This window comes from Dama dama, chromosome 1 (assembly GCF_033118175.1).
Source record: "Dama dama isolate Ldn47 chromosome 1, ASM3311817v1, whole genome shotgun sequence".
In the NCBI taxonomy this organism is placed as follows: domain Eukaryota; kingdom Metazoa; phylum Chordata; class Mammalia; order Artiodactyla; family Cervidae; genus Dama; species Dama dama.
Genome location: NC_083681.1, coordinates 42,470,836 through 42,495,624, shown reverse-complemented (window position 1 = coordinate 42,495,624; position 24,789 = coordinate 42,470,836). Strand labels below are relative to the sequence as shown.

Genomic DNA, 24,789 nt, shown 5'->3' with positions numbered 1-24,789 from the left:
TCAGTGATCTGCATGCTTGTTGTTTCTTGGGCCCCTTTATGTCCGTCTGACCCAGTTTTTAGTCTGGACTTTGCTTCTTAATTAACCCATGTGCTTGTGTAACAAGCGGCACGCCCACGTGAGGATGAGGCCTCTCGCGTTCTGGCTTGTTAGATGAGTTTCTAAGGGTATGGGTGGGGTAGGTGGGGAGAGCTGTTACTGGATCTGCTTAATCTGGAACCAGGGTCAAAGCAGTGACTGCCTGTCGGAAGCCACCCGGCCAAGGTGTCTTTCTATCATGGTGGGAGTCTTATCACCACACCCAGTGAGGGGCTTCCCTTGGAACTCTAGAAAGACAGTGACAGCAAAAAGGTGCGTCTAGAAGGACTGAGCTGACGCTGGGCGATGAGAACTGTACAAGTGGACTGAAGCGAATGTGTGTACACAGGAAACCACACAGAAGATGAAGAGTTGTTCAGGTATTGATGCTAATTCCTCTTCACTAGGGGGCGGTGACAGTGACCGCCCGCCGTGGCTGAGGACTCACCTCTGTCCTGATTCTGTCAGGATCCTCTCCTTTTGTTGTCTTACCCTGGTTTTAGTTCTTAATCCTCTTCTTTGTCTCAAGCTGTCTGCATACCGCATTATCTACTCTGACATGATTTACTTTCTTAAAATGGGGTTCAGTATTAGGAGAATTTTGAGTCTCTCCACCAGCAGTTGCTCAAAGTTCACAGTAAAGGAGCAAGTCTTCAGCGACTATACGTTTGAAGTGGTTTAATTTCACCCAGTTCCTCTGGTTCTACATGAACTCCTTAAAATACCAGGAACAGCCTTTGGGCCAGGGAGTCAGTATGACATTAAAACAGGCTCCAGTCTATAATCCCCCCAAAATGAAAACACTAATTCGAAAAGATATGGGTACCCCAATGTTCATAGCAGCATTATTTACGGCAGCCAAGGTATGGAAGCAACCTGAGTGTCCATCAACAGATGAATGGATAAAGAAGACATGGCATGTATCTGCAATTTAATATAACAAAGAATGAAATTTTGCCGCTTGCAACAACATGGATAGATTTGGAGAGTATTTGATTAGTAAAATAAGTCAGATAGAGAAAGACAAATACTGTGTGATTTGACATATATTTGGAACCTAAGAAAGAAAAACCAGTGAATAGAACAATAAAGAACTCACAGGTATAGAGGACAAGCAAGTGGTTAGCAGTGGGGAGAGGAAAGAGGAAGAAGCAGTATAGGTGTAAAGGATAGGAGGTACAAACTATTATGTACAAAATAAATAAGCTACAAGGATATACTGTGCACCACAGGAAATATAGCCAATATTTTATGATAACTATAAATGGAATATAGCCTTTAAAAATTTGAATCACTGTGTTGTACATCTGAAACTTACAACATGTTGTGCATCAATTATACTGCAATTAAAAACACACAAGCAAACCTGGCCCCAATGCCGTCCGTTTTACGACTTTGGTTCTGAATCTCTCCTGACCAGGTGGCGCTAGTGGTAAAGAATCTGCCTGCCAGTAGAGGAGATATAAGAGATCTGGGTTTGATCCCTGGGTCAGGAAGATCCCCTGGAGAAGGAAATGGCAACCCACTCCAGTATTCTTGCCAGGGAAATTTCATGGACAGGGAGCCTGGTAGTTTACAGTCAATGGGGTCGTGAAGAGCCAGACACAATTGAGCACGCATGCATACACTCTCCTGACAGCTCTGTATACCGTGTTCTGGCTTGCTCTTGATCCTTCCTGTTCTCAACCTGACACTTTTCATCTTTGACCTCACTTTACTTTTTCCCTTTATTGAAGTGTAATTGCTTTACAGTGTTGAGCTGGTTTCTGCTCTACAACAGAGTGAACCAGCTGTATTCACTTTACCTTTTGTACCTGCACATGTTGCTGGCTCTACTTGCTTCCTGCCACCTGGCTGAAATCTCTCATTCCAGCCTTGCTTCCAAGTGAGTGAAAGTCTCTAAGTTGTGTCTAAGTCTTTATGATCCCCGTGAACTGTAGCCCACAGGTTCCTCTGCCCGTGGAATTCTCTAGGCAAGAATACTGAAGTGGATTGCCATTTCTTTCTCCATGGGATCTTCCCAACCCAGGGATCAAACTCAGATCTCCTGCCTTGAAGGCAGATTCTTTTTTTTTTTTAATTTTTATTTTAATTGGAGGCTAATTACTTTATAATATTATAGTGGTTTTTGCCATACATTGACATGAATCAGCCATGGGTGTACATGTGTCCCCCATCCTGAACACCCCCTCCCACCTCCCTTCCCATCCCATCCCTCAGGGTCATCCCAGTGCACTGGTCCTGAGCACCTGTCTCCTGCATTGAACCGGGACTGGTCATCTATTTCACATATGGTAATATCCATGTTTCAATGCTATTCTCTCAAATCATCCCACCCTTGCCTTCTCCCACAGAGTCCAAAAGTCTCTTCTTTATATCTGTGTCTCTTTTGCTGTCTCGCATACAGGGTCATTGTTACCATCTTTCTAAATTCCATAAATATGTGTTAATATACTGTATTGGTGTTTTTCTTTCTGACTTACTTCACTCTGTATAATTGGCTCCAGTTTCATCCACCTCATTAGAACTGATTCAAATGCATTCTTTTTAATGGCTGAGTAATATTCCATTGTGTATGTACCACAGCTTTCTTATCTATTCATCTGCCAATGGACATCTAGGTTGCTTCCCGTCTGAACCACCAGGGAAGCCCAGCCTTGCTTCCAAAGTTCCCTAGTTTAGATCCCTCTGGGGAGCTTCTGCCATTCTCTCTAGTCAAAGAGCAGGATCTAGATGCATCTGAGTGTCTCTTCCAGCTTCCATCTGTGCCTCACACTGGGCCAGGCCATGACCACAGACTATTGATCAGAGTGGATGCTGACTGCCAAAGGCTCCTTACTGCCCAGTCATTGATTTCCCACCCTCTGGATTCCTACCATTAAGCATTTCCAGTTGGGGGGGTGGGGGGGTGGGGTTGGTTTTTAACCATTTCATGACCACATACATGGACTACACATTTACATTACACTTCTGAGGGCACCCTTCTGATAATTAATAATTAATAGTTCTCACATTTGTCCAGTAACATATAATCAAAAGAGAACTTTAGTATATTCACACATATTGTCTCATGTCCATACTTCTATTTTCTTTTGCCAAAACTACATTGATGTATCATAAAGTCCATATGCATTTGTTTCTTTTGTTCTTTTTATGGTTTGAAAGTTCATTTCTTTTTAGAACTGAATAATATTCCATTGTCTGAATGTACCACATTTTATTTGTCTAGTAGCCTTCTGAAGGACATCTTGGTTGCTTCCAGTTTGGGGCAGTTATGAATAAATCTGCTATAAACATCTGTGTGGACATAAGTTTTCAAGTCATGTGGGAAAATACCAAGGAGCATAATTACTGAGTGGTGTGGTAAGAGCGTGTTTAATTTTGTAAGAAATTTCAAACTTTGGAATTTTTCAAATTCCAAAGCAACTGTGACATTTTGCATTTTCATCAGCAATGAATTAGAGTTTCTATGGCTCCATAGCCTCATCAGCATTTCGTGTTGTCAATATTCTGCATTTTTAACATGCGTGTAGCGGTATCTCATTGTTGTTTTAATTTGGATTTCCCTAATGACTTATGATGTTGAACATCTTTTCATATGCTTATTTTCCATCTGTATATCTTCTTTGATGAGGTGTCTGTTAAGGTCTTTTGCTCATTTCTTAATTGGTTCATTTTCTTATTGTTGAGTTTTAAGTTTAATTGTTGATATTTTGGATAACAATCCTTCATCAGATGTTCTTTTCCAAATATTTTCTCCTAGTCTGTGCCTTATTTACTCATTCTCGTATTAACTTCACTTTTGTAGATAATAAATGGTATAAATTGTTGAGAGCTTACCATACACAAGCACTGTGCTAAACTTCCTACATAAATTATCTCATAAAAGTCCTATGAGGTGCTGTGTTTATTGAGGTTCTGTCTTCCCCAGTGGCTCAGCAGGTGAACAATATGCCTGCCATGCAGGAGACAGAGGAGATGCTGGTTCGACCCCTAGGTCAGGAAGACCCCCTGGAGGAGGAAATGGCAACCCACCCCAGTATTCTTGCCTGAAAAGTTCCATCGACAGAGGAGCCTGGTGGGTTTGCAGAGGGTTGCAGAGAGTTGGACAAGACCGGGCGACTAAGCATACAGCACAGCCCAGACTGTAAGTGGCAGAAACTAATTCTGGCTAGCTAAGTAAAGAAGAAATGTATTGAAAGGATAATAGGGTATCACATGGGATAGGAGGCAGAATTGAACAATCAAAATTTAAAAGAGTAGAAACCCACTCTTGCCTACTTTTGTAGGCTCCTTAGAAGGTGGATTTGGAGATAAATCTGGGCAATCCTGTTGGCTCCTAGTTCCTGCTATCTCTTATTCCAAATACCACTTTTCTTTGATGGATAATCTGATTGGGCCAGATATGTATCCTTGGGCCAATCAGGTTGAAGGGACGTACATTACAGGCACAGCCACTGGGGCCCCTGGCCTTTGTATAAGGGGTGTTCTCAGAGAAAGGGAATCAATGTGAACCAGTTAGTCACTCAAAGGGTGTCTGCTGCAAGCACATAGCTCTATCAGTCAAAAGGTCCTGGCACTCACAAGTGGGTCATTGAAGCATATTATTAAGGGGATTACGAGGGAAGAGCTTAGGGAAAGCAGCCAGATATATTAGAGTATCTTGGGGCTGTGATAGCAGGGAGCTGTTCTGTGCCAGGCTTGAAGAGCAAGGAGGAAGCAGTGGTTTTTGAAACCTGTGGAGAAAGCTGTAAAGGAGAAAGCTGGCTGAAAAGTAGCTGTGGTTTGGGGGAGAGGGTCACAGCAAACTTTCAGAAACCCAGCAGTGTGGGATCTAGGGAAATAAATACCAAGATTCCACTCTCCCCTCACCTGCCCATTTCTTGGACACAATCAGAAGCCAGAGAGCAATGGAGTCCCTTGACATGATTCTCACAGGCCAGCCTCCCGGGACTCCAGCCTGCCTGCACTCCTCTGCTCTTCAGTGGAGAGTGGATATGGAGAGGCAAATCGATGGCAGCCAACACAATAATACAAATTTCAGCTCATGGACAATGACTCTCAGGTTTGGAGGAGGTAGTGACTGGTTTAGAGTCACACAGTTAATTGAGACTCAGAGTTAGGGTTTGAACTCAGGCTGACTGCAGAACTTATGCTTTTAACCACTGTTCTCTCAGGTGAAAATGCTGAATTCAAACACTGGACAGACCACACATAGCTTAGGTGAGGACTTTTTCTCTATAGACTCCTTGCAACGTAACCTCTTAGCTGTAGCAGCAGGAAGAGCCCATAGTCCCTCATTGGTGCTGGTTTCCCTCAGAGTCCTTCCTCCTGGGCTCTGTGGGGCCATGTGGCTTGGAGTATCAGAGGCAGTCAAGGTAGAGTCCAGGCTTCCTGACACCATACAGGCAGCTCCACTCTCCTGAGGGTAGGCGTGTGATCAAGATTTAAATTGCACTCCAATTAAGTCTCTCCTCAGGGGACCATTCTCACACTTGGACCTTACACTTGTGAGAGCTAATGCCCATTCCTCTCACATAAATAGGCCCATTAGTGGCTTATCTGTCTGGCCTTACACTTTACTGCTGCTACATGGGATGCCCCAGACAAACACATTTCCAATCAGGCATGCAGAAGAAAATATCATTAATGGAGATAATATTCATTCTATGGTTTTATTTCCTTCCCCATTATTTTCTACCTCTTTAACCTATTTAATAAGAGCTAATACCTATGGTATAGGTGTTATCATATCATATCATATCACCAGGGATTCCCTGGTGGCTCAGATGGTGAAAAGAGTCTGTGTGCAATGCAGGATACCTGGGTTCGATCCCTAGGTTGGGAGGATCCCCTGGAGAAGGAAATGGCAACCCACTCCAGTATTCTAGCCTGGAAAAACCCATGGATGGAGGAGCCTGGCAACCCATGGGGTCGCAAAGTGTCGGACATGACTGAGTGACTTCACTTTCACTTTCATGATATACTTGCATGTGCTAGACACTGCCCTGTTTTTAAATACATGGATTGTCTCATTTCATCTTGACAATAAGCATGGGAGCTAGCTAGATACTACTTAAACCCCACTTTAAGCTGAGCAACTGAAACTTATAGGAGTGAAGTATGGAGCCATAGGCAATAGAATTATTATTAAGTAGTAGATCCAAGATTTGAACCCAGACAGCCTGGCTCCAGAGCCCATAGCCCTTAGCCATGATGATGCCTCCTCCTGTTCTGGATGGCCTGTATTCTTAACATAGTGAATTCTAACTACTCTTGTGCCACTTTAGAGGTGAAACTTTATTTAGAGAATAGGGGTAGGTAGGGTGCAGACTGCTAGGGATCATCGACTATCAATGTGCTCCTGGAAGGTTCCCATCTGCATTGCAGTAGAGGTGGAGACATGTGACTAAGTCTGGCCCATCCGATATGTGGAGGAGTGATATATACCATTTTCAACCAGGCCATAACCTCCCTGCACTCTGGGTCACTCTCTCTTTCCTGTCTGTGGTTCTAGAATTGAAGAACTCTGAGATGGATAAATTGCCATTTGTAAGAAAATTGTTACTGCTTGGGGAGGGCAGTGTAGAAGAGTTGCCTGACCTGCATTGGACGTGACATAGGTGAGAAATAAACCTTTTTTGGATTAGACCGTTTAGAGTTTTGGGCTTATTTATTATTGCAGTATAGCTTATTGCACTCTAATATAAATTTCATACTCATATGGATATTGGTACCTCTAAGTAGGGCACGGCTCTAACAGCTTAACAGTCTAGTGGTATACTCAGCAGGAAACTAATGTTGAAGACTAGAAGTATCTTAACGCTGTAGTGCTGAAATATTATTAATTGATCTAACTTGGGGGGCATAACCCATGTTTATTAATAGGACATTTCTAGGAGAAGAGATTGAAAAACGGAACATTAGTAGTGTATGTTGGCTACTGCTGGCTGCAGTTGTCAAGGTACTACAAGAAAAAGATGGACTCAGAATAGAGTTGGCCAGACTGGCGGAATAAATAAAAATCAAACAGACAAACACCTATGACCCAAATATATGCTGTCTACAAGAGACATGTGTTAGCTTCAAAGATAGAAATAGGTTGAAAGTAAAAGATATACCCCCCTAGATAGCTATCAGAGAGAAATGAAAACATACATCCACACGAAAACTTGTACACAAATATTCATGGCAGCATTATTCATAATAGCCCCAAAGTGGAAATGTCAGGCGACTGTATGCTCCTCGGTTCTTTGTCTCGTCACAACAAAGATTTGGAATGACGGACATTAAAGCCCCCTTGGCGGGTCACAGCTCTCGGGTCTTGGACAGACAGTGTTATAGCTCTTAAATAAATCAGTATTACAGCTCAGTGTTACAGCTCTATTTATTTAGATAATAGCAGGAAAATCCATCTTCGAGGCGTGAGGGCACGTGGATCCAAAGACTCCAAGAGAAGAGTGCCTCATCGTGCGTGGGGAGAGCTTTGGCTCTTCTTTTTATATGTTTTTTTCTTCCCCCTGGGCCTGTCCTATGCAAATTGGGCTTAGGCAGGAGCGCAGTTCTACCTGAAGTCCTCACTCCGGTCCTCGGACCTTCCTTTGACCTTCCTCTGACCTTCCTCTGTTCTATTTTCATGGGCGTTTCCCTTCCTTGTCTTTTAGCCACCACCATTTTGGGCTCCTTTTCCCTATTCTAACTACCTAACAGAAACAATCCACATGTTCATAAACAAATGAATAAACAAAATATAGTATATCTTCGCAATAGAATATTATTCAGCCATAAAAAATGAAATACTGATTCATATTACAAAGTGAATGAATTTTGAAAAATTATGCTAAGTGGAAAAAAACCTGACCCAAAAGATCACATATTCCATTTCCATGAAATACCTAGAATAAGAAAATATACAGTCAGAAAACAGATAAATCTAGGGCATAGAAGAATGGGAAATGGGGAGTGACTGCTAATGATTACAAGGTTTTTTTGGGGGGTGATGAAAGTATTCTGAAATGAGACAGGGGTGACGGCTGCACGGCTTTGTGGGTACACCAGAAAAACACTGAATTGTACTTCTTAAAAGGGTGAATATTGTGGTATAAAAATTTACATCTCAATTTAAATTTAAAAGCACAAGATTGGTGGCTTTGTTAATTAAATTAAATGCAATAGACAAAGTTCAGAATACTGAGGCCTGCAGAGTTAGAAAAGCTGACTGCTTTTGATTCCCAAATAGTAAGAGATGGGAATTTAAAAGTTTTTGCATGACAAAGGCCCAAGAGAATATCTCAGTTGAAAGTGAATCATGGAAAATATCTGATGAAATGTGGGTTCGCTTGTTCCAGCTAGCTTCACCAGCTAGCTTTAAGGAAATCACTCTCACGTTGAGAGTATGTGGGGGCAAGAAGGCAAAAGAATAAAGCAAACATGAAAACTATGTCTTACAAATGGAACACTGAGGGTGAATATTGGCAAATAGAATGGGCTGGTGCGAATAGGTCAGAAACTAAGCAAATTTTTGAGGAAACTGTATTGTCAAAGAAACCACAGGTCTGTGTAAAAAGTTTGAGTTCTTTAGTTAAGCCATAAACAACCGCTGGGAGGAAGTTGCACAACTCCTAAGAGAGCATTCTCCCCAGTTCTCTCTTTAGATGTGGACAAAGAGAATAAGGGTCCGAGAGGAAGCCCCTCCCAGGGTAGTGCCAAGGATCATAAAGAAGAGTAGAGGAGAGATCTTGCCTCAGGCTAGGCAGTAATTCTAAAGGCTGCCCGTTGGTACTTCAGCAATGTAATACCAATGTATTCAGCAGAGTCACACTGTTGCAGGAAGGGGGACCCCTTCCAGGGCCCGAAGCTGGGCTCTTGTCTAACACTCAGGAATGAACTGTCCCAGGAGACACATGTGCTGACAAAGCAAGAGATTTTATTGGAAAGGGCACCCAGGTGGAGAGCAGTAGGGTAAGGGGACCCAGGAGAACTGCTCTGCCACATGGTTTTATAAAACCCCACAGTCTCGGGTTTTATGGTGATGGGATTAGTTTCCGGGTTGTCTTTAGCCAATCATTCTGACTCAGAGTCCTTCCTGGTGGTGCACTCTTTGTTCAGCCAAGATGGATGCTAGAGAGAAGGATTTTGGAAGGTGGTTGGACCTGTGGTGTCTCCTTTTGACCTTTTTGAACTCTTTCGGTTGGTGGAGGCTTATTAGTTCCGCGTTCCTTACCAGGACCTCCTGTTGTAAAACAGCTTATGCAAATGGTTACTATGGTGCCTGGCCAGGGTGGAAGGTTTCAATCAGTGTGCTTCCCCTAACAACATCAGTGTAGCTGTGGGACCGGAGAAGGCAATGGCACCCCACTCCAGTACTCTTGCCTGGAAAATCCCATGGACGGAGGAGCCTGATGGGCTGCAGTCCATGGGGTCGCTAAGAGTTGGACACTGAGCGACTTCACTTTCGCTTTTCACTTTCATGCACTGGAGAAAGAAATGGCAACCTACTCCAGTGTTCTTGCCTGGTGAACCCCAGGGACGGGGGAGCCTGGTGGGCTGCCGTCTATGGGGTCTCACGGAGTCGGACACGACTGAAGTGACTTAGCAGCAGCAGCAGCCGCTGTGGGACAGTGACCACTGTGGGTCTTTCATTCTCCCCTTTCTGAAGGGGAATGTTAATTGAAGTTATCCTATTCCTGTTCCACCACTGCATATTTGTATGTTGGCATGGGTATGGGTCAACTAACCCAGGTGGTTCAGTGTTAAAGAATCCACCTGCCAAAGCAGGAGATGCAAGATACCTGGAAGATCCCCTGGAGTAGGAAATGGCAACCCTCTCAAAAGTATTCTTGCCTGGGAAATTCCAACACAGAAGCCTAGTGGGCTGCAGTCCATGGGGTTGCAAGGAGTCAAATACAACTGAGCGACAGAACACCACACACACGGGTATGGGACGGACAACTTGCCCTTTTAGTTCACAGTCTACAAGAGTCACATGTGTTCCCAACAGAGAGGACTATGAAGCACAATGACAGATTGGATTTTGGGTTGTTTTCCATGACGAGCAATTGAAGGTATTGTATTTGTGAAAGAAGTAAACAAAAGGGATATTCAATGACCAGAAGAGTACACTGTGGTGGAGACTATTGTTTACCACATAGGCTTGCCATTGCTCCTTTAAATTTTTCAGCTTATGATGTTGGCTAATAATTTTTCTTTCTTGTAATGTCTTTCTGATATCAAAGTATCGAATTTTTGCAAGCCTTACTAAATGAGTTCGGATGTTTCTCCTCTATTCTCTGGGTTCATCTGTTTAGATTGGTATTATTTATACCTTAAATTTTTGAGATTCCATTTGGGCTTGCAGTTTCCTTTGTGGAAGAGTTTTAACATCAGATTCAGTTTCTTTGATAGATATACAACTAGTGGTATTTTCTATTTCTTCTTGTGGCAATGTTGGTAAATTGCATTTCAACAAAATTGAATATTTCACCTAAAATTTTCCATTTATTGACATAAATATGTGCATATAGAATGCCAATTTAGTGGCATTGAATTGTTTATGATACTCTCTCATTATCCTTTTAAAATATGTAAGGTCTGTTGTGATGTTCCATCTTTTTTATACCTGATTTTGGTATTTGTATGCTTTCTATCTCTCATTTTTTCCCCTCTCTATATCTGCCTTGCCAGGCATTTATTAATTGTATTAACCTAGTCAAAGAAAACACTTTTGACTGTTGATTTTCTCTATTGCATGTCTTTTTTCTATTTCATTGATTTCTGCTCTTTATTCTTCCCTTCTATTTGTTGGGGGGGGTAGTTAATTTGCTGTTCTTCATCTGAAAGTTTTTGAGTTGGACACTTACATCACTGGTGTTCAGCCTTCTTTATTTTTTAATATATAGATTTAGTAGCTTCCCCGATTGCTCAGTGGGTAAAGAATCTACCTGCAATTCAGGAGACATAGGATCCCTGGGTGGGGAAGATGTCCTGGAGAAGGGAATGGCAACCCACTCCAGTATTCCTGTCTGGAGAATCCCATGGTCAGAGGATCCTGGTGGGCTACAGTCCAAAGGGTTGCAAAGAGTTGGAAACCACTGAGTGACTAAGCATGCACACAATATACAGATTTAACGGAACAGGGTTTCTTCTAGGCACAGCTTCAGTCATGCTGTTGGCCACACTACCTCCCTTCTCCCAAACATCAAGTAGTGAAAGGCTCCTAGCTGGTGAAAGTGCAGGATGGAACCTGCGTGGAGCTCTGAGTCACTGTTTGGAGGAAAGCCATACAGGAGATTGGCTTGACCTGCACCAGCTTGTGATATAAGCAAGAAATATAACTTTGATGTGTTGAACTAAGTTTTGTTTTTTTGTTTTGAATAGGTTTGCCATAGTCTGACTTATCTTGGCTAATGCAAGAGGGCTGCATTGGTCTATATTGAAGAAGACTTCTTCTCCTTGATTTTTCCAAATATACATACTATGAGAGGGCTTCTTTTGTGGCTCAGCTGGTAAAGAGTCTGCCTGCAATGCAGGAGACCTGGGTTCGATCCCTGGGTTGGGAAGATCCCCTGGAGAAGGGAAAGGCTACCCATTCTAGTATTCTGGCCTAGAGAATTCCATGGCAAAAAGTGGGATACGACTGAGCGACTTTCACTGTCACATACTATGAGATTGTTGTTATAGGAGGTTTTAAGTGAATTTGTAGGGGATACTGGTGGGGTATTACAGCACAGCACACAATAGGAAACAACTTTTCACTGTTTCTCTCTTTGGCTTGGTCCTGCCCCATAGCCAGGTTTTGGCTTCTCTTCTCTATTTAAGCTCTTTCTTCACAGTTCATATTCTTTCTTCTTCCCATCCTTCCTATTCCAAAGTACCTCAAAACTCTCCAGTTTTTACATACAGCTTTTCCTTACCTTGGATAAAATAAAATTCCTAGTGTTCTCTCTACTGACCAAAGCACACCCAGAGGTCTGGGATGGAAATGGGGCTGTGAGTAGCCTGTTGGAGAATCCGGGGTGGGAGGGGGGCTTCCAAGCCAAGAGGTTTTTTTCTGCAGAACCCAGAGTTGTGTTAAAAAATTTTTCCCGCTATTTTTTCCCTATTCTTTGGGTTTTTATTTATTTCACTTCTTTTATTTTTTACATAGTTGGAATCGTGCTCTGTGTTGTACTTTTATAACAATGTTCTATCATAAGCATTTACTTTATTGCTATATGATCTTGGTGAGCATCTTTTTTACATTCACACTTCTTCCTATCTAAAATCACAGTTATCAATGCCAAGGTGTATAAAAAGGACAAAGCAGCGCCCTGAAATCACACCTGCTGGACGGAGAGCATTTTACACACTGGGCTACACGACTTTGGCTTCCGACAGTTGGACTGAAAGAATACTCAGAAAGTCTGTGGAGTGACTGATTGGACAGAGCTGTCCCTTATCATACTGTAACTGAGCCGTGGTTCTGGCTGGATAGCCTGGGGTCCTGGGCCTCCGGACTGCCAGGCTCAGATGCATCTGAATGTGTCTGGAGCAGTTGCGAGGAGGGGTCAGGAGCAGTCTGCTCTCAGAAGGATCTAGGAATCACTTGGAAAGGGTTCACCCTGTCTGTGCACATTGTTCCTCTTGCCCTGACTAGTCTCCGAGGGAGGGGTTATAATGGAAAGTGAATAAAATCAGGGCCGCTTTGCTGATTTCTGTGGGAATATTGGGCCACCTTGCTTTGTGTTCTCTGTAATGGTGACCCATGGAGGACAGTGAGGGGATGGTGAGAGGTATTCTTCCTTCTCATGGTAGATAACCCTGGGGACAGATTGCATACAGCTGCCTGAGCCATGAGTAGACCAAACTATGTTGGTCTGGAAAAGGAGGGTCAGAAGCCCTTCATAGCCTGAAGCCTCCTTCAGGCTGCCACAAAAATGGGCCATGATTTCCGTATTTAGCCTGATTGGGTACCAGTCACCAGTTAACGCAAAGGCTAGAAGTAAAAAAGAGGTCAGAGGGCCAAGGTGGTAACTCTTACCACTGTTCTCAGATCCTCAACTGAGGAAGACAGAGAAGCTAGAGGGACAGGAGGGCTCAGCCAGGTGCCTTGGGTTCATAGAGTTCATAGGAAGCCCTGCGGGCCAGGTTAGAGACAGGAAAACTCTATGCTAAGAGTAACACCTGCCTATGGGCTTCAGAGGCATCTGAAGATGTAGGCTAGAACTGTGAGGAAAAGGGCCTGCAGGACCAAAGTAGCTGGTCAGGTAATATGAGACGAGTAAGGTGACCTGGAATCTGCCTTTTTTGGAGGCCTTCCATATGATTGGTGCAAATGCTTTTTTACCTTCCCTGTTCAGGCCCAGGGAGGTGACACTCTGATGGTACCAGCTCTTGTTTATCATACAGATCCCCATGGTTCCCTGCACCCTGCTTACATCTTGATAAATAGTCCCTCTATTAAATTATCTATTAACTCAATTCTCCTAAGGTGAATGTAGTATCTGTTTGCTTCTGGGACCCTACTGATACGGAAACAATTCTGTTGATGGCTCTGGAGAGGCCCCCTGGAACTCTAGTTCTCAGCAGCCAACTCTGGTGATGGAGGATGGGATTTAAATGGTGGACACCTAAAAGAGGAGAAAGCACAAAAGGTAAGGTCAGAGGCTGTGACTTCATTGACATACTTCAGAGATCCCTGGTAGGAATGGAATTTGGCAATGCATTTGGGCCTAACTCATTGGGATGGATAGAGATCAGACAGATCTGATTTGAATCGGCGGGGTAGGGTAGTGGTATTAGGAGACAGGACCATTGATATCACCCAATCTTATTCTACCAGCTCTCTGGAGAAGGGCTGAGCACAAGTTAAGACCCTGGGGAAGAATGAATGATTAAAGCTAGAGCCCAATGAAGTAGGAGTAGGGTAGGGTAGGACTTGGCCTTGGAGGCCTACACAGGGTCTAGCCCCTCTAGAACTTTGGCAGAAGGAACAAAGATCCTTATAAAACAGTATGGGGAGGACATTCTTCCCCACTGACTTCCAGAATATACTCACATGGAAGGAATGTTTGAGAGAGAATTGGAAACTTCCAGAAAACACAGGGTTTGGGGATGGTGGGCATGAGGAATTTAAAAACAGGTTTATTTATAAATAAATTATTCATAAATGCTGGAAAAGTGACAGGATTTGGAAAAGTTAATTTGAAAACATCAGCACCCTGGAGCACTAAATCTGGTTTTATTTACCCAGGCCATGTGGTACTTTCTTTAGTAAAATAAAGAATTTATATGGAAATAAGGAATTTGTGAGGAAATCAAGCTGTCATTGTGTAATCTTTACAGAATGTCCAATCATGAATATGGGGCAGAAATAAAATGGGAGAATATGACTCAGGTGTTGTTCCCCTAAATTCTCCCAGGGCCTTTACATATACTGTTTGCAATGTGTGGAACCTGGAAGGAGGTCAGTTTTTCTTGTTGTGTTCTGACACAGCTCTTGAACTTCTCTTTCTAGCACTGTCACTGTTGAATTTATGTGTTCAGGTGGCCCTTTGATTAATGATCTGTCTTGCTAAACTGCTGTAACCTCCATGAAGGCAAGAACTGTTCTGCTGACCGTTGTTGCTCAAGGACCTAGGACCTGACCCCTGCTAGATACTCCATAGGTATTTCATGGGTGATTGCCTGAAGGACTTTTAGAACATGTTCCCAAGTAAGAACAAGTGAACCACAGTACATAATTCTGCTAATCTTGGGCTGTGTGTGTGTGTGTGACTGTGCTGGGTCTTCGCTGCTGTGCATGAGCTTTCTCTAGTTGCGGCCGGGTGAGGGCTACAGCAGTGGCTTCTCTTGTTGCAGAGCATGGGCTTTAGATGTGCAGGCTCAGTAGTTGCGACTCGTGGGCTGTAGCGCTTGGGCTCAGGAGTTGTGGCACATGGGCTTGGATGCTCTGTGGCATGTGAGGTGTTCCTGGACCAGGGATCAAACCATGTCCCCTACACTGGCAGGTGGATTCTTTAACACTGAGCCCCCAGGGCAATCCCTAACCTCAGGCTTATATTTCATTGTTCTATGTAAAGACCTTTTTCTGACACCACACTAGCATGCTGGGAGCCTTGACACCAGGTTCAGCATGGTAACTGCCCACATTAGGACTTCATGAGGAAGGGTAGTGAAGACTTCTTAAGTCAGTTAGAATCCTGCCCTCATGGGACAAAAGACACACAACTCCTTTGATTTCCCTGAAATTGTCAAAAGGTTTGTTCTTACCTCAGAGGTCTTGCATCTCAGAGTGGTTGCCACTACTATGCAAATATCATGGTGTTCTGACTGCAACTTGGAGAAGTTATGGGTGGTGATACCTAAACTGTACTGCACTCTTCCCTGTTTTTTCTTTGATGGGAGATTTTAGGTCTGGTGTAATCAAGTTAATCACAAAATCTATGGCAGTTATATTTGGATGTTATAGAGCTGCTCAGTATGGCCAACAGGAGATAAGTGGGAGTGTGATGTGGTGGCTTCATTAAAAGACATTTGGGATGTGTTGTATAGCACAGAGCACTGTATTCAATATTTTACAATATCTATAATGGAGAACAATCATATACCTGGAATCAGTGCGGTAACTGTCTTTCAATGACTGGCTTCTTTCACTTAGCATCATGTCCTAAGGTTCATCCATGTTGTCACATATTGCAGGATTTCCTTGTTTCCCAGGGCTGAATAATCTTTATTGTATGGATATATCATATTTTCTTTGTTCATCCATCAATAGACATTTAGGTTGCATCCTTGTCTTCCTATTGTGAACAGTGCTGCAGTGAACATGGAATGCTAATATCTCTTTGAGATCCTGATTTCAGTACTTTTGGATAACTGTGCAGAAGTGGGGTTGCTGGATCATAAGGTAATACAACTCAATAGCAAAAAGACCACCCTAATTACCCAATTTAAAAATGGGCTAAACACTTGAATAGACACTTCTTTGAAGCAGACATACAGATGGCCAACAGGTAGTTGAAAAGATATGCAACATCATTAATCATTAGGGAAATGCAAATAAAAACCACAATGAGATATTACTTCGTATTTGCTAGGATGGTTATTATCAAGAAAACGAAAGACAAGTGTTGGCAAGGATGTGTATACACTATTGGCGGTAATGCAAAATGATATATCTGCTGTAAATAGTATGGAGGTTCCTCAAAAAATTAAAAATAGACCTACCATATGGTCCTTCCTCCCTCTTGCTTCATGAAACATGGATGTGATGACTGAAGATATAGTTGTAAGCTTTTCTTAGCAGAGGACATGCATGCCTGCATGCTAAATTGCTTCAGTTGTGTGGGACTTTTTGTGACCCTATTAACTGTAGCCTGCCAGGCTCCTCGGTCCATGGGATTCTCCAGGCAGGAACACTGGAGTGGGTTGCCATGCTCTCCTCCAGGGGATCTTCCCGACCCAGGGATTGAACCCATGTCTTTTATGTCTTCTGTATTGACAGGCAGGTTCTTTACCAGTAGCACCACGTGGGATGCCCTAGCAAAAGAGGGGGGACTGCTAGTTCCCACAAGGATGAGGTCACACTTGAGGTCAGGTAAGCTGGTGACTGGCTCAAGTGGGGTTTGTCTGGAATATGATTGTAGATGGGAACTATGCAGATGGGCCAGTTTTGGGGAACAGTTGACAGGTAATAGACAACAGTGACTTCCAACTGCAGGAGTCTGAGGATCTGTGAAGTGTCTGTAATTCCCAACTCTGGACTATTTACTGAAGGGAAGAGAAAGAAATTTTTTTCTTATTTATCTCATTGCTATTTTAGGTTACCCTCAGCTGAATCTAATTCCAACTAATATATTTAAGAATACTCAGTTATTGGCAAACCACAAGCTTTTGCAATGATCATTTAGAATGGATCCGGACATTGACATGTGTCACTGAAAATTTATCTGGCTCAAGTGGGGTTTGTCTGGAATATGACCGTAGATAGGAACAGATGGGTCAGTTTTGGGGAACAGTTGACAGGTAATAGATACCAGTGACTTCTAATTGCTTTGTTTCTCAAAGACTCATCCTTTAGACAAATCATGAGCCATGGGGACTTTTGCCCCTCCTGAACTGTTTGGGGCTCCTCCAGTATTCTCTCCAAGCTGTCTGAGGATTTCTGGGTGGAGTTTCTGAGTCACAGTGACCTTTGTGTTCTCATTCCTTGAGATGTGTGGATTCTCTCTCCTCTGGCAGCCACCCTCCTTTCTTTCCTGAGTCCTTCCAGTCTGGAGCTCAACTCTTCCTTCTTTGTTCCCTCACAGCACCTCTTAAACCACTTTGCCTGAAAGTTTAGGGATAGTCAAATGGTTGATAAACAGCCATTTGCCCTCGACCTGTTCACACTTATGGTTCAAAGAAACAGTGGAGTTGTGAAATAACAGTTTTTTAAAAATTCAATTTTGGAGGTTTTTTAAACAATTTCTTATTGTAGTAAAACATATAAAACATAAAATTACCCATTGTAACATGAACAATGCTGCATACATTTCAGTGGCATCAGTTACATTCACAATGTTGTACAATCATCACAATTTTTGGATTTTTGATTTCCCAAATCAAAATCTTATGCAGAGTCCTCCTCTCTCACCCAGAGGTGTCATAATCCTCAGTGAGATCATAGTGAGGCTCATTCTTAAATAATCAAAATTCAGGATCTGGAAAAATGTCTGTGCTTCTCTCTTGTACGGTGTAAACTGCTCCCACTCCTCCCTGGTAGAATCCGCAGAGCTGAGGATGGATTGGGTGTTGACTGTACTCTTAAGGACTGAGGGTGGCCAAGAGCCTGGAAGCAGGCACTGGGGGACAGGACAGCTCCAGGCTCTTGCTTCTGCTTCAACCTTTGATCTTTGATCTTATTGTTCATTAAATGGTTGGGTGGGCAGTTCTGAATCAGGCATTCAGGGATTGAAAAGAGGATGGCCTGGGACTAGGAGGGACTAGAGGCGATAGCCAGGAGGGATTTTGGGAACGAGTATGGCCTAAGGGGAATATGTGTGTGTGTGTGTGTGTGTGTGTGTGTGTGTGTGTGTGTGTGTAGGGGCCATGAGGGAAGACTGCATCTTCAGGAGACAGAGGTCATAACCTCATCTGAGACTCTGCTTTGCTCACTTTCCTCTCTTTCCTCCCAGATGATTCTGAAGGGCTATAGTCAAGCTAGATTTTGACACCTGAATTTCAAATTATCAAGTATGAGATGAAGGGAGTTCGGGGCAGATAATTTGGGGCATTCAGACAATGACTTAAATGTGCAAGATGTTTGAGGCTGTGATTCCTGTCTATAGGAGTCCAACGGCAGTCTCACCAGATGGTACAATGGTTAGGCTGATGGTAGAGTTTGCAGAGTATGAAAAACACACAAACATGGGAATGAGCTGGAGCTACAGCCCAGCATGGTCTTGTGCAGAGTCCTGGAGGAAAGGCGGAGACAACAGGCCATTCTTAGATGGGGAAGAGGACTGCTAATTCCTAGGCTTCAATTTAACTACAGGGACCATGTGCCCAGGGGGGTCCTGGGGAACAGCCCCTGACTACTGAGCAGGTGTTCTGTGGGCACGTGGTCTTGGCTGTGGACCCCAAGCCTCAAATCCCTACCCACTGGCCCTCTTCAGTCCAGAGAGGAATGACTAGGGGACTCTAAGCCCAAGGTCCCCAGTCACCCCGAGGGCACATGCCCTGGGTCTAGGCCTAGCTCTCACTCACACTAATTTTCAGAGTGCTCTGGTTTGTCACTTTCCTTTTTATAATCCAGTTCAGGAAGAAGGAACTGGCTGTTAACTGTAAGGGTAGAGTCTATCCGACTCTAGCTTGCTTACAGCTGACTGGCCACACAGAAGTCAAACATTGCTGGGGAGGAGGGAGTTCCTGGTGGCCTAGTGGTTAGCATTCCAAGCTTTCACTGCAATGTTCCCAAGTTCATTCCCTGGTTGGGGAACTGAGATCTGCTGCATGCTATGTGCCAAAAGAAAAAATTCCTGGGGAGGGAATTGAACCTCCAGCTGGAGTGGCGAGGCAGGTTGGGGAAGGCTGTACCCTCAATTATGCCACAGTATCAGTGGAGGGCCACAATGCCCTTCCACATTGGAGCCAGGAACACTGCCCCAGGCACTTCTTCCGGCTGCCAGTTGCTCCTGATGGACCTATTTCTGTCCCGTTGTTAGATCATATGCCATGATTTCAGTCCACTCAATTAGTAGAAGGCCCTAGGGCACTTTGGTTTAAAAATGGGATATATTTGCTGAGATTCTGCTAAGCACTCTCAGAAGCAGAACCCTCTCTTATTGTGTCTTGGGGGAGATTTATGCTTCTGCAGTTCAGGAAAGAGCTGTTGTTCATTCTCTGATCCGTGTCCGACTCTTTGTGACCCCATGGACTGTAGCCCACCAGGCTCCTCTGTCCCTGGGATTTCCCAGGCAAGAATACTAGAGTAGGTTGCCATTTCCTTCTCCAGGGGATCTTCCCAACCCAGGGATGGAACCTGCATCTCCCGCATTGGCAAGCGTGTTCTTCACCACCGAGCCACCAGGGAAGCCCTCAGGAGACAGTAAAGGGAAACAGAGAAACTGGTTATTTGGAGGCTCCCATGCCATCTTAGATGTACGTGTGTGCATTGTAGAACAGTTACCCAGAGCGGGGTGTTAGTAGGAGTTGGGGGGGGGGGATGATGCACAGACCCCAAACACCTCTGGGCTTTCAAAAACTCAAATAGTCCCCACCTGCCAATGGTATCAGGAGTCAGAGCACTCTGGGAGGTAATCGACAACTGTGAGCCCAGTGCTCCCTAAAGTGTTCAGGGCTGGATGATTGGAGGGAAGTGCAGGTTGGAGGAGAGGGCTCAAGAAATCTCCTTCCGGTGGCTGAAGCCTGGAGGAGACACTGGGGGTGATGCTGGGGGAAGACAGTGGGGCAGGGGAGGCGGTTTTGTTGGCAGCGACAAGTTGGTTTTCACATTGAACTGAGGCTACAGGAGGGACGGATTAAATCAGTGGTCTTCAAAGTGGAGTGTTTAGGATGGATGATCCAATGGTTTATAAAAGAAAAATTTAAACTTGTACTTAAACAGACATACCATGAGGATATCATGGTTTCAGTTCCAGATCACCATAATAAGGCAAGTATCACAGTAAAGTGAATCACAAGAATTTTTTGTTTTTTTTCAGTGCATATAAAAGTTGTGTTTACGTTATACTAAAGTCGGGACTTCCCTGATGGTCCAGTGGCTAAGACTCCATGTTCCCAATGCAGCCCAGGGAACAGGTTCGATCCCTGATCAGGGAACTACATCCCACATGCTGCAACTAAAGTGTCCAGCATGCTTTAACTAAGACCTGGCACTGTCAAATAAATATATAAAAATAACTATTAAAAAGTATATGTTATAATATAGTTGCCTAAGTGTACAATAGCATTATGTCTAAAAAACAATATACATACCTTAATTAAAAAATACGAAACAAAAAAAAATTACAACAGTAACATCAAAGATTACTGATCACAGATCACCATAACAAATACAATAATGAAAAAATTTGAAATATCTTGAGATTTTCCAAAATGTGACACGGAGACACGAAGTGAGCAAATGCTGTTGGAAAAATGCTTCTAGTAGACTTGCTCAACACAAGGTCACCACAAACCTTCAGCTTGTTAAAAATGCAAATTTGCTAAGTGCAATAAAGTGAAGCAGAATAAAATGAGGTATTTCTGCTTTAGTATACAAATAAATAAAAAAGTCGAGTTTCACCAACACTTTCTGTATGGATTGATAAGGCATGCTTCCTCAACACTTTCGCCACGGGTCCCTGTCATGTATCCTAGCAGAGGTGTCCCCAGGGAAAGGAGGGGAGGGGGTGACAGTGATACCCTCACTGGTTCAGTTACTTTTAAGTGAATCGTGTAGCCCAGGTTAGATAGATTACATCACCTAACCATCATTTAACTAATGCTCACAAAAGGGACAAGTGGGTTGAAAAGGTTCCAGCAAAGAAATCCAAAGACTGAAAATGCAGTTGGCCTTCTGTGTCTGTGGGTTCTGCATCGACAGACCCAACCAACTGCGAATGGAAAATATTTTTTAAAAATTCCAGAAAGTTCCAAAAAGCAGAACTTGAATTTGCAGTGTGCCTGGCAATGATTTACATAGCATTTATATAGTATTTGGTATTGTAAATAATCTAGAGATGATTTAAAGTATTTGGAGGATGGTGCATAGGTTATATGCAGATATGCCATTTTATATAAGGGACTAGAGCATCCATGGATTTTAGTATCTGTGCAGGTACTGGAAGGGACACTGTAATATGGATAGTGCAAGCAAAAGCAAACTCAGAAAAAAAATGGTAGAGCTAACAATTTCCTACTATTTGTGTGAGATTCATTATGATGATATCGCTGACATGGAAGTCTATCCAGAAAAAAAGTTTAAATTTGTTTAAAAAAAATTCAAAATATGGATTTATATCACTACAATTAACAACCAGTCTAAGGGTATATTGGACCTTGAGGTATTAGCTAATAATAATATAAATATGCCATCATGATGAGCAAAATATGTACATTCTATATACCCAGAGTCTGAAGACAAACCTCTACAATTTTTTCCAAGTCATGTGATGCTTAGTTGTGTATTTTTAGGAACTATTATTAAATGTAATAAGTATGTTTAGAAATCCCTTTTGAGTAAAATCTCTTTTATTTAATAAAATCTTTTTTATTTAATAGTAAAAGACAAAATGTCAGTCAATATCACTGGGAGAAAACTACTGTTCTATTTGCCATGGTTAAAGTGACTTAAGTGGTACAGAGTGGTACAGAACACATAAAAATGCATTCTGTTGAAAAACATATTATCAGATATTTGAGAAAGGTTTAGAACACATGATAAGTTGTGGAAGTTGGCTATATGATTGGATGCCAGTTGCTAACATGTTTCACTTCAGTCTTTTCAATGATGGCATTAATAAGGGAATTCTTTTTGTGCTCTACTAAAGAAAAAATGTGTTTAAAACGTGAATGATATATCTAGTATAATATGCTGTGGTTTTTATGTATAAGAGTAACCACCATTGGAGCGGCTGCCCAGACTGTAATACAAAACTATGGATTGGGGACAGGGAGGGACTCCATATGAAACTCATCAGTGGCATCATTCACTTACAAATTGCAACAATATAGAAATTGAAGTTAGGAGAGTCAAAATATAGCATGTGGATAATATGGTTAATTTGAAAAAAATTAAATACAGTAGAATCTTTACAATAATTTATAATGGGATATGGATGAGACTATGAACATTTTTTATCTTAGCCAAGGTTTACTGATCATCTCAAGGGAAAGAACTTAAAAGTTGTGGAATTAAAAGATGTGTTTCTTTAAGAAGAGGGCAATTGGACTTCCCTGATGGTACAGTGAATAAGAATCCACCTGCTAATGCAGGGGACATGGGCTCGATCCCTAGTCTGGGAATATTCCACATGCCATGGGCAACTAAGGCTTTTGTACCACAACTACTGAGCTCTAGGGCCAGACAGCCACAGCTAATGAGCCTCGTGTGAGTCCTAGAGCCTGCCTGCTGCTAATATTGAAGCCTGTGTGCCTAGAGCCTGTGCTCTGCAAGGAAGAGTAGCCCCTGCTCGCCACAACTAGTGAAAGCCCTTGCACAGAAATGAAGATCCTGTGCAATGAAAAATAACTAATAATGAAAAAAAGGAAAAAAACAGTTATTTCAAATTTGCTGGCCTCTTGCTTGTGACTGTCTGTGTGTGTGAGCTCACACGGAAGCACACACACACATCCCCACACCCACTCCCCCCTGCACACACACACACACATATATACACACACACACACAATGTATCCCTTCAGGTAAAGGTGATGTTTTGGTGATGAATATGACTGTGCTTTAAAATAATCACGTTATGGGGAAAGCACTTTGAAAATTGATGTTTGGAACTGTTTCTATTATTATGTGATTTTAATGCCAAAATGAAGTGTCTCATTGCTAACTATAGAGACTGGCATAGCCACAACCTTCAAAATTAAGAAGTACACTTTTAAAACCCATTTTGCATTCTTCCAAATGAAGAATTTCTGGAGTTTAAAAAATCCCATTGTTAAAAATATCCACAGAAACAACTGATGAAAATGAAACAGCTTCTAAAACATCAACCAGCTTATACTGGTTTTTGCCTCCCTAAGTAGACTGTTGAAACAGCACCAGCTTAAACTGGTTTTGCTTCCTTCAAATAAGTTCATCAATCAACAGAGACAACAGTGCAAGATGGGAAACCATCTCCCCAGGATAACCTCCAACCAAGAATCTTCAGTCTACAGAACTCAAAGATCAAAAGGTTGCCACTGGAACCCTTAACAAAGCAAAGGAAGAAGTCATTCAATAAGGAAAACCTGGCTTTCAGTAGCATGACTAGCTTATATGGTCTGATTCAAGACTAGCCAATCAGCTTCGAAGTTTGAAATTCCCCTAACCCCTTAAATTTTACCCCAACCCTGGATCATGGAGACAGATTTGAGAGCTCTGATTCAAGACTAGCCAATCAGCTTTGAAGTTTGAAATTCCCCTAACCCCTTAAATTTTACCCCAACCCTGGATCATGGAGACAGATTTGAGAGCTTTGTCTCCTGTCTCTTGGCTGGTCAACCTCGCAATAAAGATTTTTTCCCCCTTAAAACCAGTGACATATTATTGGCTCCTATACACATCAGGCATCAAACCCTTGCTTGATAACAAAAACATCATTGGGAATGAAGGCTTCATGGAGAAAGAAGAGTTTTCTGGGGGAACGTCACATTTGCAAAACTGATATTAGATGGAATTTAAGCAGTGAGAATTATGGTTTAATAAGTGTAGCGAAAGATAAAATTCTTCTATTTGGGTGTATTTATCTTTGTGAGGTTTTCGTTTTGCAATAACAGCCATTAGGACTAAGTATTGACATTAACTGAACTTAAAAGCGTACTTTCTAGTCTCATAAAATATTAAAGTAAGACTTATTAAAATCATTTTTAATCATATTGCTTTCACTAAACAGAATTTTGCTAATAACTTTAAAGGGGGAAAAGGTATTAAAGATTATTGTTTCATCTTTACCAAATCCTTTAATGGTTTTTGTGAGTGCTCAGTTGCTAAGTCGTGTCCGACTCTTTGTGACCCCATCTGACTGTAGCCCACAAGGCCCCTCTATCCATGGGATTTCCCAGTCAAGAATACTGGAGTGGGTTGCCATATCCTTCTCCAGGGGATCTTCCTGACCCAGGGATTGAACCCTGGAGTCTCCTGCATTGCAGGGCGATTCTTTACCACTGAGTGATCTGGCAAGTGTGACTTATATATTTATATAGTTACATGTACATAAAACGTACACATAAATTGTAAACAGCAGGCTAGGACATAGAAGGAATAAAACTTGGTACATGAATAAGATGATGTGAAGGCAGTTGGCACCATCAGGACTCTAACGAATAGTTTCATTTCCCCATGGCGACCAACTTGATGTGAGAAATTTAAGGGAGAAAGAGTTGAGAATATCTTCTAAGAATGACCTGTGGAAGTGGGTGGTGGTGCTGTCATGCAGAAGGCTGAAATGTTACCCAACCAAACTTGGGTCCATTTACCAATCTACCGACACCAGGTTTTCAGGAAGTGAAGGGAAGTGCATCATTTGCTGCAAG

The 24,789-nt window shown here is 42.6% G+C and overlaps 1 protein-coding gene across 1 annotated transcript in view; it reads left to right on the top strand.

Annotated features, from left to right (window-relative positions):
• Positions 1–200: 200 nt before the first annotated feature.
• AMPD3 (adenosine monophosphate deaminase 3) overlaps positions 201–24,789 on the top strand; it is a 73,213-nt gene continuing 48,624 nt past the window's right edge. Inside the window, exon 1 of the mRNA XM_061147786.1 lies at positions 201–458. Coding sequence (XP_061003769.1) covers positions 443–458 — 16 coding nt within the window. The 5' untranslated portion in view covers positions 201–442. The remainder of the gene's footprint in view (positions 459–24,789) is intronic.